General features: G+C 57.5%; 1 protein-coding gene and 1 non-coding gene across 2 annotated transcripts; both read left to right on the top strand.

Moving 5' to 3' along the window:
- The first annotated feature begins 858 nt into the window (after window positions 1-858).
- Window positions 859-992, top strand: LOC130023826 (small nucleolar RNA SNORA48). The gene has a single exon (XR_008792496.1). It is a non-coding gene; the product is annotated as a small nucleolar RNA SNORA48 (small nucleolar RNA).
- Window positions 993-2,881: 1,889 nt separating this feature from the next.
- Window positions 2,882-16,187, top strand: CCDC25 (coiled-coil domain containing 25). Its single transcript, XM_056114037.1, has 9 exons — window positions 2,882-2,999; window positions 5,415-5,462; window positions 8,223-8,262; window positions 9,863-9,914; window positions 11,764-11,839; window positions 13,240-13,343; window positions 13,436-13,638; window positions 15,174-15,219; window positions 15,979-16,187. Exons 1-9 carry the CDS (start codon window positions 2,972-2,974, stop codon window positions 16,006-16,008), a joined length of 627 nt encoding a protein of 208 aa, XP_055970012.1. The 5' UTR covers window positions 2,882-2,971; the 3' UTR covers window positions 16,009-16,187.
- The last annotated feature ends 1,390 nt before the right edge of the window (window positions 16,188-17,577 follow it).

Here is a 17,577-nt window from a genome sequence, read left to right as displayed (position 1 = left end):
ACCGGGTTGCCACAGGGGGACCCTGGGGCACGTCAGGGGGAAACCGGGTTGCCGCAGGGGGAACTCAGGGCGCGTCAGAGGAACCCCTCAGCGATGAACCCTCAGCGCACGGTCTCGAGGGTCCCGGGCCGCCGCCCGAGCCCGCTGCACCTCAGCCTGTCCCGCCAACTCCCGGGCGGGCGCGGGTGGCAGGACCTTCCCCGGCCGCCTGAAGGGCTGCAGAGCCCAGCGCCCGGTCCCCGACGACGAGAAAACGCCGTGCGGTCTGAGACGGACGCCCCCAGACCCGCCGGGGCCGAGGGCCCGCCCGCCAGGCCCAGCGCGGAAGCGCTTTCTCCGGGAAAGTTACCTCCACGCTCCCGCGAGTCCCGGGCTTCCCCGCAGCGTCTCCAAACCCGCGAGCGCGCCTCAGCCGGCCAGGCGCTCCGGCGCGGCGTTCAAATTGTCCCGCGCCGGCTGAGGCCGGGGCCGCTGCGACGGGATTGGCCGATGTGCCGGGCTCCCAGTTCTCCGTTCACTGATTGGCTACCCGCGGGCACTTGCCCCGCCCCTCCGGAAGTTCCGTTCCGGGGATTCTCCCGCCCTTGAAACCCCAAATCGGCCCCGGAGAAGCCACGCCCCCCGCAAGGCCTCTGGGAGGGCATGCTGGGAACTGTAGTTCGGGGCAGAAGTCCAAGGCCGATCCGGGATTACTGGTTAGGGTTCCTGGACAAACGAGTTTTGAGTTTTTCTAAAGAACCTTCGCCAAGATTCTCACAGCAATTTTTATTTCCTTAAAGCTTTTTTTTTTTACTTGCTAGCCATATTTTGAGCTTCTACTTCATTCTGTATTTTTCAATTACATAGAAAAAAAATAGTAAACTCTGGCGATGGGCAAAAAGACATTTGACCGGTGGTGCTCCTATATCTGTCAGGGGCAAAGCTGTTGTTTGTTCATCCTAGCTTGATGCCTGGGTTGGTGGCCAGAGCTGTTTCCTTCTTAGGGCACATAAAAAAAAACTAGGTCATAAATATTGGTTATGTGCCATGCATTATTATACATTTTTTGTGTTTTTGTAAAAAAAGAAATTTCTGGGGTTAGAGCGATAGCACAAGGTCATGAACGATCGGTTTGAGGCCCTCCATGTTCCCGGAGCGAAGAGATGCCATTGGGCTACACTAGCACGCGACAGGGACAAATGGAGACGTTACTGGCGCCCGCTCGAGCAAATCGACGACTAACGGGAAGTTAAGTGATTAAGTGATTAAGAGCGACAGCACAGTGGGTAGAGCTTTTGCCTTGCATGTGGCCAACCTGGGGTCGATTCCCAGTAGTAGTAGTTCCTGAGTGCATGAGCCAGGAGTAACCCTAGTGCATAAGTGACCCAAAAAGGAAAAAAATTCTTTAGGCCTCAGCAGAGTCTAGGAGATATTTGTTATCAGTTCCATATTACAGAGACTAATGCAATTTATTCTCCTTTTATAGAAGGGAGATAGAGTCATGATTTGGGTTGCTAAAGCATCCTTTGGCTGTTAGCTATTGTTATTTTTGTCACTGGCTGGTACAGTTTTGGTAGATTGGGGTTGGATGGTTCCCAAGAGGGACTCAGGAGGCCTTGAACTTCTCATTCCCCAGCATTTCTTGGCTGAGGTCAGGCCATGCAGGGAGCTGGCGATTACAGCTTCCATACTAGGGGGGTGGATGAACACTGCATTGGGTTTAAAGCATGCAAAGTAGGAGGACAAAGAATTTGAGGGAGAGCAAGGGGTTGAGAGCATATTCTGCATTTCCTGTTTCGATGGGGTCTTTCTCTTTCTAATCTCACCCCTCCTTTTTCCCCTCAGGCTCCTACCTGGGTGTGGAAGGGGAACCTTGTGGCACACCCTAACTCTGGCACAGGTTTAGTTCTAAATAAAGTGACACGCCCAGCTTCGAAGAATGAAGCAAGAGCAAAGTCTGAGGCTCAGAGATCTGAGGTTTGCCCAGTTTTGTACATCCCAGCATACTTCCATCCCAGGCCAGGAGGCCCCACACCTCGAAGCCCCCAGGCAGCATAAGGGTTTGGCCTAGACCAGTAAGACCAGTAACAACTGGTCTACTGGTGCTTCTCTCGGTGCTTTCTGCCGGCAAACCTGCAAGAGTCGCTTAGCAGAGTTCCACTGAACCGGGAATTCAATAGTTCTGTTCAGCCGTGAAGAAGCCTTTGAATTAGTAAAGTTTGTCTATTGAACGTGGGAGCAAAGGCATAGAGCTAGAGTGGGACTAGGCCGGGATGTAGGCCCACTCCTAATGCCAGGAAATCCCTGATCTGAAAGGTGAAGGCTGCTGCCAGTCCGGAGCACAGCAGGGGGAGCATGACGGGGGCGGGGGGGGGGGGGGGTGGGATGTGCAAGGACGCAAGCAGGGAGCACAGCAGGGGGAGCATAGAGGTAAGGCAGGAGCATGGCAGGGGGAGCACGGAGGCAAAATGGGAGCACGGCAGGGGGAGCAAGGAGGCGAGGCAGGAGCACGGCTGGGAGGGCAAGGAGGCAAGCCGGGAGCACAGCAGACGAGCATGGCTGGGGCTGCAAGGAGGCAAGCCGGGAGCACAGCAGGGGGAGCACGGAGGCGAGGCAGGAGCACGGCAGGGGGAGCAAGGAGTCGCTAGAACGTGGAGGATGGTGGCAAAATAAAACGACAACCGCGTCTGGCTTTAAGAAGCGCGAATTGCCCCGCAACAACTCTCCACCTAGCCTAGGTTCAGGGTCCACGCCCCCACCACCACAGCCCCGTTCCCGGCACCCCCAGTCCCAGACAGCCAACCGCCCGGCCCCGCCAACCGCCTCCTCCTGCCAGGATCAAAGATGGCGCCTGCGGCCCTGTCTTATGACGCGCCCGACTTCCGCCGGAAGTACGCGACTAGTTCCGGGGTCAGGCGGCCTCCGCGTTTCAGGTCTCCCGGGCTCCGCCAGTGGTCAGCACCCGCCCCGCGCTGCCCCCGTCGCCTTCGCCATGGTGTTCTACTTCACCAGCAACTGTGGTGAGTGGGCGCCGCCGTCCCCGGCGCCCCTGCCGCCCCGCGGACCGCGCGGCCGGCGCCCGGCGGCCCCGAGTGACCCTCTGGTCAGTGCGTGCGGGGACCGCCCTGTAGCTGTCTGTGCTCCCGTGTGTGTGTGTGTGTGTGTGTGTGTGTGTGTGTGTGTGTGTGTGTGTTTGCGTGTTTGCGTTTGTCCTCCCCCCCCCCCCCCCACTGTCCAGGGCTGGTCCGCGGCTCGCGCTCCCTGCGAGTGCACAGAGCGATGGGCATCGCTGCCGCCGCATCCCAGGAGGACCCCTTTCCTGGCGGTGGCCGGTGGCTGTCCCCCTCGGGCTGTCCCCCTCAGCCCGGGCCTCCCTCGTGGGCAGTCTGCCGCAGGGGCTCGCGGCCACTCCCGAGTGTCCCAGCCAGAGCCCCCTCTTCCGTCTACGCCCTGGACCTGGCACCCGCTGGGGCCCGGCCAGCGGTCATCAGCCTCCTCGACTGGTGATTTGGTTGTTTTTTTTGGGGGGGTGGTGAAGCCTTGCGATGCCCAGGGCTTCCTCCTCACTCTGCACTCGGGAATGAAGTTCTGGTGGTGCTCCGGGGACCATATGGAGGGCCCAGGGCTGGACTGTCCGTCCCCCCACCCCCCCCATCCCCGCAGCTCAGGCTGGTGATTGTGAACTGAGGGTTGGCAGCGCTGTCGAGCCTCCCTTTGCGTGCTCGGGAGAGATAGGATAGCTGAGCAGGCCCCAGCACGCTGACACATCTGCTCTGCTCCGTGCATTTGCCTGTGTGACCCCCCCCCCCCATATTTAACGACAAGGGAAACGGAAGGCTGGACCAGCCTGAGAAATCACTAGAGGTCCTGCCAGCCTTTTCTGCTCTTTGTAGCTTTTCCACCCATGAGAGAGACTCTCCTCTCCATACAGCCCCAGCCAGGGCTGGGAAGACGGTGCTCAGACTTTCCTTAGAGTTCTGGTGGCATTCCACCTGGAGCCCTCCAGACCTAGATGTCCTTACTAGAACCGATTAGAAGGGATTAACGCGCCCAAGGATCCTCATTTCCCCGTTTCCTCCTTGGCATCTCTTGTACTGCCAGCTGCTTCCTAGTGGGAAAGTATTGTGGCCGCTAATCAAATTGTAAATCTTTGAAGTCGTGAAGCTACTGGAGAAAAATGTCTGAACTTCTCCAGTGAAAGCGGAGAAACCCTCACACGGTACAGAAAGCTGAGAGGCGTAGAGAGTCCTAGGAAAGACTCCCTGCGGGCAGCCAGCTGACAGTGGCCATAGAGGGTCTAATTTATTTATTATTTTTGGCTTCTTGGGTTACACCCGGTGATGCTCCGGGGTTACTCCTGGCTCTGCACTCAGGAATTACTCCTGGTGCTACTCGGGGGACCATATGGAATGTCAGGGGTTGAACTCAGGTCGGTCGAGTGCAAAGCAAACGCCCTATCCACCGTACTGTTCCTCGGGCCTAAAGGGTCTAATTTAAATGGGAAGGAAATCTCAGAGTTTCCACCTTTCCTTTTGCCCCGAATTCTGTCATCCATTCCCTTTTCATTCATTTCATGTGTTCTGGTGATGGGATTCTGGTCTCCGTTTCCAGTGTCGAGGTCAAGGCTGGTTTAGGAAGCCACGAGACATCTGTGCTCAGCTCTTCAACTCCTCTTGTACTTTAATACCCTTGAAGAGCTTCTGGCCCAAGAGTTATCTGTAATTGGGTAAATGATCTCAGTACCTCTCAGTTGGGCTGTTGCTACCCTGAGTCAGGTAGCAGCGATGATTAACTCCTGTGCTCATCAGTCATATGGTTGGGTAATAATAACCAAAGTACTGGGGTAATTAATTTTTTGCATGATGTTTATTGGGGGGTTGGGGCTGCACTTGGGGTCTGCAGCAGGCGAACACCTTCCTTCCTGCACTCGTCCTGGCCCCAGCAAGCCTGCTGGTCCCCTGCTGGAGGAAGGTTAGAGGGTAGAGCTGGGGTGGCTGGAACAAGTAGGGAGGAGTCACAGCTCAGGGCCGGAAGCTGCCTCTGTGGGCCAGCTGTGATCAGGTCAGGCTTCGCCAGCCACGCACAGGCTCCATCCTTGCCACGGCTGCTTTGTTTTTTCGCCTTTCCCCCCAGACCTTAAAGATGTGAAAGGCGGACCAGAGCCATAGGACAGCGGGGCAGTCACTTGCCTTGCACACAGCCTGAGGCAGCATCCGATAGGGTCCCCTGAGCAGGAGTGATTCCTGAGTGCAGAGCCAGGAGTGACCCCTGAGCATTGCAGGGTGTGCCCCAAAACAAAACCAAAAAAGGTAAGGAAACACACTCCCACCTCTGCAGGTTTGGCCCGCGGGCCGCACTCTGCCACCTTCCCATCTCAACAGCGAGAGTTACAGAGATGGAGTTTTCTAACTGGTTTTATTTTTGTTTTGTTTCAGTGAATTCATCTCCTTACACGATCTACATGGGAAAGGACAAATACGAAAGTAAGTTTCTGAAGCTGTTTTTGATTTTGACATTTTCGTTGTTGGGCCCCCTGCCTTGCCCGCTGTGGCTTGTCAGACACAAGCTTTAGGCCGCCAGCAACTGACAGACCCACTGTGAGGGCCTTCGGGGGTTGATCTGAGTGAGATCAAGGAGTATCCAAGTGGGATCAACTGATCTGTGACTGACACAGACTGGCTGCGTTTCATTGAGGGCAGCGTTTTCCAGCGGGCGACATTGCCCAGGGGACGCTGGAACAGCTTGGGTATGCATTCTGTTTGGTCCTTGAAAAGAAGAGAGACTTCTGAGAGGCAAGGAGCACCACCCAGTGGTGCTCAGGGCTGACTCCTGCCTCTGCTCAGGAGTCACTCCTGGCAGAGCTGGGGGGACCCTATGGGATGTCGAGGATCGAACCCTGGGCGGCTGTGTGCAAGGCATATGCCTTCCCGGCTGTCCTGTCTCTTCAGCCAGAGTGGAGCGTTCTTCCCCGTGGGCCTGGCCATGAGTGAGACGGGTGTGGTTGGAGGGAAGATGCAGACGGGCAGCTGGAGTGCGTGTGAGGGTCTGAGAATGGTGCGTTGTCCTCCGTAGAGCAGACTGCAGGGCTGTCCCAGAACGGGGTCCTAGAGTGCAAGCTGGTAGAAGCATCCAGGGCCCTGACCCCAGGCGTGTGCCCTGCAGAGCGCCTGATGGGGCCTGTGGGTGTGCCTTCACAGGGAGGCGCTCTGCAGCTGTTGATGCTGAGTGCTGGCAGCTTGGACCATGGCCTGCCTTGCACGGCAGCAACATTCCGCAAGGGAATGTTGCGGAGGCACGGAGGCACAGGTCCCAGAGTCAGGGTTGTCTGCAGCCAGTGTGGCCATTGACCTCATCAAACCACTTCTCTTCCAGCTGGGTACCTGGGGCCTGGGTACTGTGAGAGTCACAGCAGAGCTGCTCTGTGTGGTTGTACAGATTTTGCACTGTTCAACTCTGGGTGCTGCGCTTTGTATTATTTCTTTGGAGGAGAACGGGGTCCTAGTTGGCTGTGCTCAGGAGTGACCCTTCGAAGTGCTCAGGGGAACATAGTGGTGCTTGCAGTGGGGTTGGGGTTGGCCACGTGCCTGGGATAGCCTCATCCCTGTCCTCTCTCTCTGGCCCTCTGTATTTCTAGGGAGAGTGGCCGCCTGCCCGGTGCCTCCCCCTGATTCTCGCTCTGCCTCGAGTTCAGCGTCTCTCTCTGGGAGCTTGTCTGGGAGGTGCCAGGCCTGCATCTGTGAGGTTGTGCAGAGGACGTTTGTGCTGCGCGTCAGTCTCACGCTCGGCTTCCCGGAACCTGAAACGGTTCTCCGGAAGCGAGTGTGTAAAAACAGAGTGTGGGTGGCTGGGGGTGGGGGTGCACAGCTGTGAAGGGGAAGCAGGCCCATCCAGATGGAGGAGCTGTTTCTGGAATGGACACAGCCAGGCCTGAGCCTGGCTGGGACCTACAGGCTCTTGGGGAGGGGTTTGAGCATCCCGTGGCACAGCACAGTCAGGCTGGATCCCGGGTGGCACGCCTGCCCTGCCGTGTCGGAAGGCTTCATCTTTCTCAGCGGAAGAGCCTGACGGCTTCCACCTCAGGACTCCAGGGGCACAAAGGAGTCTCAGCTCCCAGCCGCTCTCCACGTTGTCCCTCTTATCAACCGGCAGGCAGGGACCAGTGGGCACCTCTGAGGTGATCGGACCTGACGCTCCTGGTGTCAAGTTTGTGTTCCCAGACTCACTTCAAACTATTGCTTCACTTTGTTTCTGTTTGGGTCACACCTGGCGATACTCAGGGGTCACTCCTGACTCTGCACTCAGGAATCACTCCTGGTGCTGTTCGGGGGACCCTGTGGGATGCTGGGGATCCAATCCAGGTGGCCCATGTGCAAGGCAAACGCCCTCCCCACTGTGCTATGGCCCTGACTTCTGTTGCTTCAGCTTTTATAGAGATTCCTTTGTAGAAGAGTTCAGGAAAGTCTGCATCGCCTTACCGACATGTGTAGCTAGTATCAGCCCAGTGATGGCAGTAGAAAATGTTGAATCTTTTGAAGTTTTGTCTAACTAATAGGCCGCTTAAGAATTCAGATCGTAGGGCTGGAGCAATAGCACACCAGGTAGGGTGTTTGCCTTGCACGTGGCCGACCTGGGTTTGACTCCCAGCATCCCATATGGTCCCCTGAGCACCGCCAGGAGTAATTTCTGAGTGCATGACCCAGGAGTAACCCCTGTGCATAGCTGGGTGTGACCCAAAAAAGGAAAAAAAAATTCAAATCGTAGCATCATCCCTTCCGCCCCTGCCCCACCTAGAGCTCCCTCCGCACATACCTACTTGGAGTTCCTTTTAGGGTCTACACCTATCTGTACTCGGGACTTTCTGGCCATATGGGATTTGGGGGATTTGAGGACCCCATGGGGTTCCTGGGATTGAACTCAGGTTGGCCGCCAGCACCTTAGTCTCTGTACTATTGCTTCACTCCCGAGAAGGTTTTTTGAAAAGAAGTTTTACAAAACCACTTAACCATACATATTATAGGAATCAGTTTTCTAAGAGAGCCTCTTAGCTGATCGTGTTTGTCAGCATATTATCAAATAGAAATACCAGATTTCAAGATACAAGTGTGACTTAAGACCGTCTGGCTGTGAGCGCTATGTTGATAATTTGCAGTCTTGGGGCTGAGGAGGAGGGGCACTCTGGCAGGACAGACCACCCCGCCCCGCTCCCCGCTCACTGTGCTCTCTTCTCTTGTCTCTCATCGTAGATGAAGACCTCATAAAGCACGGCTGGCCCGAAGATGTCTGGTAAGTCACAGTTTGGTTCTGCTTTCAGTGATATGTTGTTCCCGCTCTGAGACTCGGCCGCTACAGGGGACCCTGGCAGTGCCCCCGAGGGTGAGGTTGCAGTCCAGTGGACGCCCCGGTGTGCTCTGCATCTCGGTGTGAGCCCTCACTCCAGCTGGATGATTCACTGTCACTCTATGGCCTGTTGGGAGACCGGAGCGCCCTGCTGGCTTTGGCAGGACACTGTCGAGCAAATGCAGCCTCTGGGCTGGCTTCCTTCCACAGCAGCAGGGTCCCGGGACCCAGCCCACACCCTGCGTGTGTCCCAGGAGATTAAATGGAGTCTCTGAGACCGAATTCTACCTGGCCTGCAGTTCCTAGCCCCATCCTGAGCTGGCCGCCCCCAGCCCGGCATGCCGAAAGTGAGCCGCAATGGGGTGCAATGCAGCCCGTGCCGCTCTCTGAGGCAGCCTTTGGGTCTTCCTTCACCCCGTGAGCACCGGTATCTAAGTTCATCCTTGAAAGAGGGCGTTTGACTGGGCATCGTGGGGACCAGAGAGCTCGGCAGGACCGAGGCTTTGCACGCTGGAGGCCCAGGGTTGAACCCAACACTCCCACAGTGACCCACAGTCAAGCCCAGAGACAGCAGGAGCCAGGCCTTCATGTAGAATCGTCGTCTACGCTTGAGGCTCCCAAACTTCTGGGTCCTCCTTTAAGTGGAAATTAGCGCCCCCCGGAGGGTCACCTTGTATAGGTGACACAAAGGCCTTTGTCCCCATTGAGCCAGTGCGGGGCAGGTGGTCACCCTTTTCAGGAAGGCCGGTCCGCGTCTTGTGCTGTTGTGGCTAGAGAGGGCGGGTGTGGGGCGACAGAGCTGTCCTTAGGGCCTCCCAGGTGGCTTCCTACGGTTCCTGCGGGTCAGCTCCAAGGCCGATGCCAGCGGGGACAGGGGACTCAACCCGCTGGCCTGTCTGTCCTGGTGGTGAGATTCTGGTGGCAGTCCTGGACAGAGATGTCAGTGGGATGGGGCAGGAGGCTGCCCTATGGCCCAGTGGCAGGAACCAGAGCCTCGTGGCAGGGACTGGGCAGGAGGGCAGTGCTCTTGTTGCTACGAACAGGCCCAGACTCTCTGGGCATCTGCCTCCGCGCCAGGAGACCAGGGCGGCTGACCCCCCTAGCACCACTGCCTTCAGGCTGCCCCTGACCCCCTCAGTCCTCGGCTCTGCCAAAAACCCAAGTGCTCCCCGACACTCCCTCACCTTGCACCCTGCGGGGAGGGTTCTATCTGCAGTTTCGGCACTCCCGGTCCAGGAAACTCCTCTGTCCCCTTCTCTGCCCCTGTTCCAGGGACCCATGGGATCCTGGTCCCTGCACCCACCCCAGCCACTTCTCCCTAGACGGGTCCCCTGCCCAGAGCATTCCCCTTGTCCCCACCATTGCTCTTGGTCCTTTGTCCCATGCCATGCTCTTGATGGAGGGGCTGTTGTGGCATCACTCCCAGTGCTTGGCGGGGGCGGGGGGGGGTGACCTGCTGAAGGCATGTGACGGATGCTTGAGTGCCGGTGGCGGGCGGTGGTAGTCTTTACTACCCCTCACTAAAAGTGGCTTTCATTCTCTGTAGGTTCCACGTGGACAAACTCTCTTCGGCTCATGTGTACCTCCGCCTGCATAAGGTAACTGGATCTCAACGGGCTTCGTGCCTGTGTCTTGAGAGACGAGTGTTGTCTCTTGCTCTGTCCTTTTTTCTGCAGTTCACTGACAGGAGGGAATTAAATAGGTAGAGTCTGCCCATCAGCAGACAGAGGCGCCCCCCCCCCCCCCCCCCAGCTCTGTGAAAGGCAGGGTGACCGCGGGCCTGGGAGGTGAGAGTCTGGCTCAGGCCGCCGCCTCGTCCTGCCTCTCGCTCTCATTCCCCACCACTCCTGGAGTCTGACTTCCATCACGGAGATTGTGCTGTGGTTAGAGGGCCAGTGAGCAGGAACGAGATCCCGTGTCGCCCCTAATGGACTTACTGCTTTTCCAGCACGCCATTGACATTTCTTTAGTGCGTGTAGGGGAATCGTGGGGGTATCTGTTCGTTGTATAATTCTTCCAGAACCGTTGGCGTTTGAAATGAAGTGTGGGTGATGAAGCAGTTGCAGAGCCCACGCTAAGCCCTTGCTGGGGCTCCTGGGGTGGGCATCTCATGTGCCCTGGCTGAGCTGCCAGACCTGCTCTGTGGGCATCTCACTCCTACTTGGGGAAGGTGGGCACTTGCCCTGCCCACGGCGGGCCTGGGTTTGGTCCCTGGCACTATGTGGAGTCCCAAAAGCTCCTCTAGGAATGAACCCCAAGACTGCTGGTGTGGATCACAAACAAGAGAAAAGCAGCCTCTGGATCACACTTTGTTTGTTCAGGGACGTCACCTGCGGGGGCTCTAGGATTGCTCAGCCCTGTGGTGCTACATGGAACCTGCGCTTCCCACTTGCTCAGCCATGGTCCCCCAAACCAGTACAGGGTTGGGGTGTCAGTGCTCAGGAGTGTCCCTGCAGGTGCATGGATGGTCTTAGCATCTGGGTGAGGACGCTTTCTTCCAGAGTGTGCGGTGGAGATGGGGTTCTCCTTTGGTCCCGTGTTGTGGAATAGGGGAGAGACAGAGGTGACCCGGGATACCATCACTTGACTAGAGGCTGGCTTTCCTCCTGAAGAAAAATAAAACCAGCACTGGGTGGTCTCAGGAAACACACTTACCACTTAGGGATGGTTGGCATCCCTTAAGGTATCTGGATGGGAAAGGCACTGCTAGTATTTCTTGCCAGCGAATGCTGGGACCTGAGGCACCCCAGCTTTCTTCCTGACTCAGAAGCGGCTGCTAAGATGTGAGGTGTGAGGGTTGCTAAACTGTGAGGTGTGAGGGTGCCGACGCCTCAGCTTCGTCATCACGGATGCCAAATCTCGCATGGTGCTCAGTGGTAGAGCATATGCTTCCCACATACAATGTCAGGGTTTAATCTGAGTCTCTGTGCGTCCGTGCGTGCACGCACACACACACACATACATATACACACACGCACACACGGGCTGGGGTATGGCTATGGTGTGGAAGGCCCTGAGTTCATTCTCTATCTCTGTCTCTGTCTCTCTCTCTCTTGCACACGCGCACACGCACAGGCTGGGTGTGGCCATGGTTTGGATGGCGGCCCTGCATTCTGTCCCCTGCACTGTAGAGATTACGCGGGGCAGGTCAGAGGTGCTCATCTTGCCGGTCCCTCAGCGGCTTCAAAGGGTCCCCACCCACAGGCACCAATTCTCCCCAAGTTCTGTGTGGTGAGGAATGACAGCTGTGGCTGTGCTCTCGTGCCCTGCGTGTGTGGTCTCTGTCACGCTCAGCAGCAGCACCGCCCGCCTGTGCCTCTCATTGCCGTATACACTCCCAGGCCTGGCTTTCCTTGTCCCGCAGTGCACCGACTGGCAGGGCTGAGCTCTGGGTGGTTCGCGCGTAGGAAGTGCCCGCCGTGGATCTAGCTGGTTTCTGTGTTGCAGGGGGAGAAGATCGAGGACATCCCGAAGGAAGTGCTGATGGACTGTGCTCAGCTCGTGAAGGCCAATAGCATCCAAGGTCAGTTTCCCAGCACCCTCCTCTGTCTGGAGTGGTCGCGTTTTGGGTCAGTACCAGGTTACTGCCTCTGGCTGGGCACGTTCGTCATGCCCTTTCCCTGTTCCCCCTCCTGCAGATCTCCTCGCGGGTGCATGTCCATGTGTATGTCCCTTGTTGGCCTGCGGTGGAGGCTGGACCTGCCCGGGTGGCCCCAGCCCTGCCTGCCCACAGCCCTTGGCGCCCGGCTGCTGCCCATAGACAAACACAAGGTGGCGCCCGCCTTTCATTTTAAGATTTTGAGATTTTTGAGATTTGAGAACTTTTGTTTTTGTGTACCACAACTGACAGTGCCCGGGGCTTCCTCCTGGCACCGCACTCAGGAATTACTCCTGGTGGTGCTCGGGGGACCCTCGGGGTGCCGGGATTGAACCCGGGTCAGCTGCATGCACACAGCCTGTGACCTCACATTTGCGGCCGGCATGGGTGTTTCTGAAGTAGCTGCGCAGCAGTGACCAGTTTTGGGAGCCTTCCGTGGCCCACAGGGATGCTGGCCAGCTGCCCCTCTGCACCTGTCCCCCACAGCCGCCAGGCCCCGGGCTGTGTGTCCCACTCGCCCTGTCTTGAGTCTCTGGTCTCCCCACGTTGGCGCTTTCGGGGTTATCTCGTAATCATACGGGTTTGCTGCCTCCTTGTGAGGGGTCAGATCGGCCGTACCCTGGCTGGGTTATGCTGAGGAGGTTACACAGTGCCATATCGCTGGGGTCGTGGTGGCTCGCAGGGCTCACCAGGGTCATTGGTCCTCATGGCCTCTCCCAAGACACAGTGATCTGAGGACCGTTGACTGTGGGCCTGGTCTCACACACTACAGGGGCCAGTCTGGGGCCTTAGGGGTGCGTGGGTGGCAGGGGGCCGCGTGCGTGGAGAGGAGAGGAGACAGCATGACCAGTCCCCTGCTGGCCCTATTGGCTCAGACCCTCTACCTGGACAGTTGCTCTGCTGAAGGTGAATTTCCTGTGGTCGCTAAGAGGCTCTGTGCCTAAAAGGAAGAGAAGCCAGAAAGGCCTGGACGCGCCCGTCATCCCGATTTCCTGAGGCTCCTGCCCCTCCGTGCATGCGGAGCAGCCTCTGGCCCTGGCCCAGTCCTTCAGCTTCACACTGCCCGTGGGCCACTTGAGGACCTAAGGAGCCCTGTTCTCTTTCCCGCCACGATGGCGCCTCCCGAGGCTGGTGTGTGACTCACGCTCTCCTCTGTGGCCCCTCTGCTCCCGGCCCTACCTGGGGCCTGCGTGGCCAGGTGGCCGGGCCCTTCATGACCGCTGCCTTCTGCACCTGCTCCTTGGATTATGGGGCCTTTCCCCGGGGTGTGGGCCTCGGGTTCGGCGTCACGGGCCGTGTGGTGAAGGTGGCCTCTCGCTCTGCAGGCTGCAAGATGAACAACGTTGGGGTGGTCTACACGCCCTGGTCCAACCTGAAGAAGACATCAGACATGGATGTGGGCCAGATTGGCTTCCACAGGCAGAAGGACGTGAGTACGGCCCCCACGGGGGGCTTCCCCCACTGTCTGTCCTGGGGCCGACCGTAGCCTCCAGGTTCACGCCCACCCCGGCTCCCCCGAAGGTGAAGCTGGTCACCGTGGAGAAGAAGATGAATGAGATCCTGAACCGGCTGGAGAAGACCAGAGCCGAGCGCTTCCCCGACCTGGCGGCCGAGAAGGAGTGCCGGGACCGGGAGGAGCGGAGCGAGAAGAAAGCCCAGGCCCAGGAGATGAAGCGGAAGGAGAAGGAGGAGATGAAGAAGAAGCGGGAGATGGACGAGCTGAGGTGGGTGTGGGGCTGTCCCTGCGTGCTTGCCCGGGTGAGCACTGCAGAGAGAGGCGTCTGCCCCTCTGGGCTGCAGATGCACCAAGGGGGTGTCTGTGGAGTTTGGTCTCTTGGCACCTTCAGGAAGAGAAAAGACAGCTCAGGGTTGAACTCTCACCCGCTCGGCCATAGATTCTTCAGTGGCTTAGCTATAAAGGCCAGTGTTAAGCGCTGCCAGAAGCAACTCTTTATTTATTTATTATTTATTTATTTTGCTTTTTGGGTCATACCTGGCAATGCTCACGGGTTACTTCTGGCTCTGCACTCAGGAATTACCCTTGGCCGTGCTCCGGGGACCATATGGGATGCTGGGAATCAAACCCAAGGCAAACGCCCTGCCCTCTGTGCTATTGCTCCAGCCCCAGAAAGCGGTTCTTTAAATGCTTTAGAAACTTGAAGGTAATTGGGGCCAGAGAGATCACAGTACGTGAGGAGGGGGCATACCTTGCAGCTGACCTGGGTTTGATCCCCTGCGCCTCTTGTGGTCTCCTGAGCCCCCCCCAGGGGTGATCCCCATGCACAGAGCCAGGAGTCAGGCCAGAGCCCAGGTCCTGGACCATCCAGGCACACAAGCTGCCCCTGAGCTGCTTTCAGTGAGGAAGCAGTGCAAATGCAGTTTCGTTTGTTTGGTCTTTAAAGCTTTGGTTTTGTGCCCTGTGCTCAGGTTTGCGGGGTGGTGCTTGGAGCCGCATCTGAGCCTCCTGCATGCTTGGAGGGGCTGGTCCTTTTTTCCCCTGGTGATGGGTGGTTTGGGGCACACCCTGCCGTGCCCAGGGCTCACTCCTGATGGTTTGTGGGTACCTTGTGCCGGGGTCGGCCACGTGCGAGTCCCAACCCTCCCCTTGCTGCGTCTCTCTGGCCTCTTTGTGTTTCGAGGGGCACAGCCAGCGGTTCTGGGGGTCCAACCCAGGACTTTATGCACACTGGGCCTGTGTTCGGCCTGTGAGTCACATTCCTGGCCTGGCGAGTGGGGGTGGGGGGACACTTTGCCATTTTCCCCTCGTCCCGTTCCCCGCCAGCTTTAGCACAGAGTTCTGTCCATAGTGCTGCTTGGTCACTGTCTGGTCTGGCCTGGTCCTCCTCTCTGCTCCTGAAGCTTCTACCCGTCCCTGGTGTCCACGCTCCTCAGATCAGTGTCCCTGGGCCCCACTTCCTCCCGGGACACTCACCTCTCCGCAGCCTATGGGAGTCCCCCCTTGGCCTTTGTTCTACATCCTCTGCGGTGACCTGCCCCTTCACCCATCCTGTCCACGGGGCAGGCTCCGTTGCTGTCGCTCTGTCCTGGAAGGGCAGCCTCAGGGGGACCTGGCCACGAGTACTTTCCTCTGGCGAGCTCGCACGAGTCCTGTGGGCTCCTGCTGCTCCTCCCAGCCCTGGAGCCCCCGGCAGGTGGTCTGGGACCTTTGCCCTCTCGGGTTCCCTCAGACCCAGTCTCCCCTCCCCTGCTGTGCCCACCCCTGCCGGTTGAGTACCCTCTGAATGTGCTTTTCTCCTAGGAGCTACTCGTCACTTATGAAGGCAGAGAACATGTCTTCCAATCAGGTATGCGAGTCACCCCTGAGCGCTGAGGGGCGGCCGAACAAAGCACAGGGTGAGCCCAGGGTGAGGGTGTCCTCACACTTGGCACGGGAGCAGGCTTCGAGGATTTGGTGTCTTGCTTATCCCGGCCTTTCTGAGAGCAGACGCCAATGCCCTAGTCCTTTCTCTGAAGAGCTAAACTTAGGAATGTCCTTTGTGAACCAGAGGTGTATCTTCATAATTGATCTCATGGTGGCGTTATGTGATTAAAGAGAATCTTTTTGCTCTTAGAGACTTTAAGCCCTCACTTGCTGGTGAGGCCTAATGATGTGATGGTAGTTCTGAGGGGGTCTGCATCCCCGCCAGCGGGTTTCACTCCATCTTCTGTTCACTCAGGAAGCCTAGAACAGTAATGAGTCGTCTCTCAGGGCCACAGTTGAAGGACAGCGGGTAGAGGGCCTTTGCCTTGCACACTATCAGCCTGGTTCCCCAAGCCCCGCCAAGACTGAGCCCCGAGCACCGACGGCTACGGTCCCAGAACTGAACAAACAGGACAAACCTCCCCTCCCCCCCATTTCCCAGTTACACCGAAGGATCTGACGTCCCCAGACCTGGTGTCTGTGCGTTGGTCATTCCTGCTTGGGACTCTTGTCATCACGTACACATTATCATTTACGAGTGACGAGGCCCGCGGAGACACCTTCCCAAGCACAAGAGTCATTTTCTAGGTCGGTTGCTCACTTGAAAGACCTTGATGGTTTTGCTTTTTCTGTTTCCCCCCAGGACGGCAATGACTCAGATGAATTCATGTGAACGGAGACCAGGACCTTTTAAAGACACGAGTTTAGGGATGGCTGCAGATGTGTTGATTTCATCTAGGTTGGGAATTATAAAGCCAACCAAAACTCTACCATCTTCCTACAAATGTTACCGATTTTGCATTTGGGAAAAGAACTCCTTCCCCCCCCCCCCCTTTTTTTTTGCTGACAAAAAAGAATCAGATATAACTATGTATCTCTATATGTGTAAAATATAGTCGGACTTGAGGACAGCCTCTGGCTCTGGGCAGTGGGACTGCTTCTGCCCAGCCTGGCTGTTTTCTCTGGACAGTGAGAGGGACCTGGGGCTCTCGGACCTCGCCTGGCTGCCGATTACAAGCACCTGCCCTTCCAGGAGGAGGAACATCTTGGTAAACAGCTGGTGAATGTACCTCTCTTGCCCGTCTCCTGCTTTCAGAAAACACAGAGCCCCGAACCCAGGCCTGGAGGAGGCTGGAGTTTCCAGAAGGTTCTGTAGCTGCATATCTGCACCCAGCCCCGCCAGCACCCGGGCCTGGAGTTCGTTCTCTGTGCCGAGGGAAGCCGGTCACAGGCCACAGAGCTGCGGTAATGCCTGAAGGTGGCAGCTCCCGCTTCCTTTGCCAAGGCCACTTCCCCGGCACCGTCATAGAGGGCAGTGGTGCCCCCAGAGCCAACTAGGGCACTTGTTCATGGGCCAAGAGAGGATTGAGTTATGAGCCTGGCACTGTGGGCTCAGTGGCTAATGCCTACAGGACCTCTGCTGCCTCCGGCGTCACTGTCCTGCTCCTGAGTCAAGGGTCCGTGTGGCAGCCCCTGTTGGAGGAGACCACCAGAACAGCAGAGGGGGAGAGCAGGGCGTCTGGGGGCGCAGAGCCTGTCGTCACGCGTGTCTGGGTGCAGTGCCTGTCCCCATGCGTGTCTGGGTGCAGTGCCTGTCCCTGTGCGTGTCTGGGAGCGTGCAGAGCCTTTCCCCACATGGTCTGAGCTGTGCCCGCGTGTGTGTCTGTGGGGGTGCAGAGCCTGTCCCCACGTATATCTGGGGATGCAGAGCCTGTCCTGCGTGTCTGGGGGTGTAGAGCCTGTCCCCACACGTGTCCTGGTGCAGAGCCTGTCCCCATGTGTGTCTGTCGGGCGCGGAGCCTGCTCCGTGGTCAGCTGCTGCCCTTCCCCTCTCTCCCTCATCATCCCAGGAGCAGCATTTTGGACTGTGGGTCTGGCCAAGAATTGAGGATTTCCCCTTAACAACCCGGGTTGGTCTGTGGCCTTGAACTGGAACATTCCTTGAGGCATGGCTCATGGGTCACCTTTGGAGACAGGTGTGGGAGATGAGTCCGGGAGAGAGTGTGGGTATGTCCTTGTGGATTGGTGTGTGGGGGTGTGGTTGTGTGGATGGGTGTGCAATGATGTCGAGCCTAGTGTTCTGTGATTGAAAAAAAATATAAATAAAGACATTTTTTCTTTGAAAAGGCGTCACCGTGTGATTTTAAGCCTCCACCCCACCGAGCTGGTTTTGAGAGTAAGATAGATCAGTCGCTGCCCCAGCCCTGATTTTTCCTGGAGGCCCCAGAAGTACACCAGGAAA

Source organism: Sorex fumeus, unplaced genomic scaffold (genome assembly GCF_029834395.1).
Source record: "Sorex fumeus unplaced genomic scaffold, SorFum_2.1 ptg000024l, whole genome shotgun sequence".
NCBI lineage: Eukaryota > Metazoa > Chordata > Mammalia > Eulipotyphla > Soricidae > Sorex > Sorex fumeus.
This window is presented reverse-complemented; position numbering and strand designations above follow the sequence as displayed.

Coding starts and splice junctions, on each gene's coding strand:
- CCDC25 (XM_056114037.1), top strand. CDS start 2,972: ATGGTGTTCTACTTCACCAGCAACTGTG. Junction 3,000..5,414: donor CTACTTCACCAGCAACTGTG/GTGAGTGGGCGC, acceptor GTTTTGTTTCAG/TGAATTCATCTCCTTACACG. Junction 11,840..13,239: donor GAAGGCCAATAGCATCCAAG/GTCAGTTTCCCA, acceptor CTCGCTCTGCAG/GCTGCAAGATGAACAACGTT.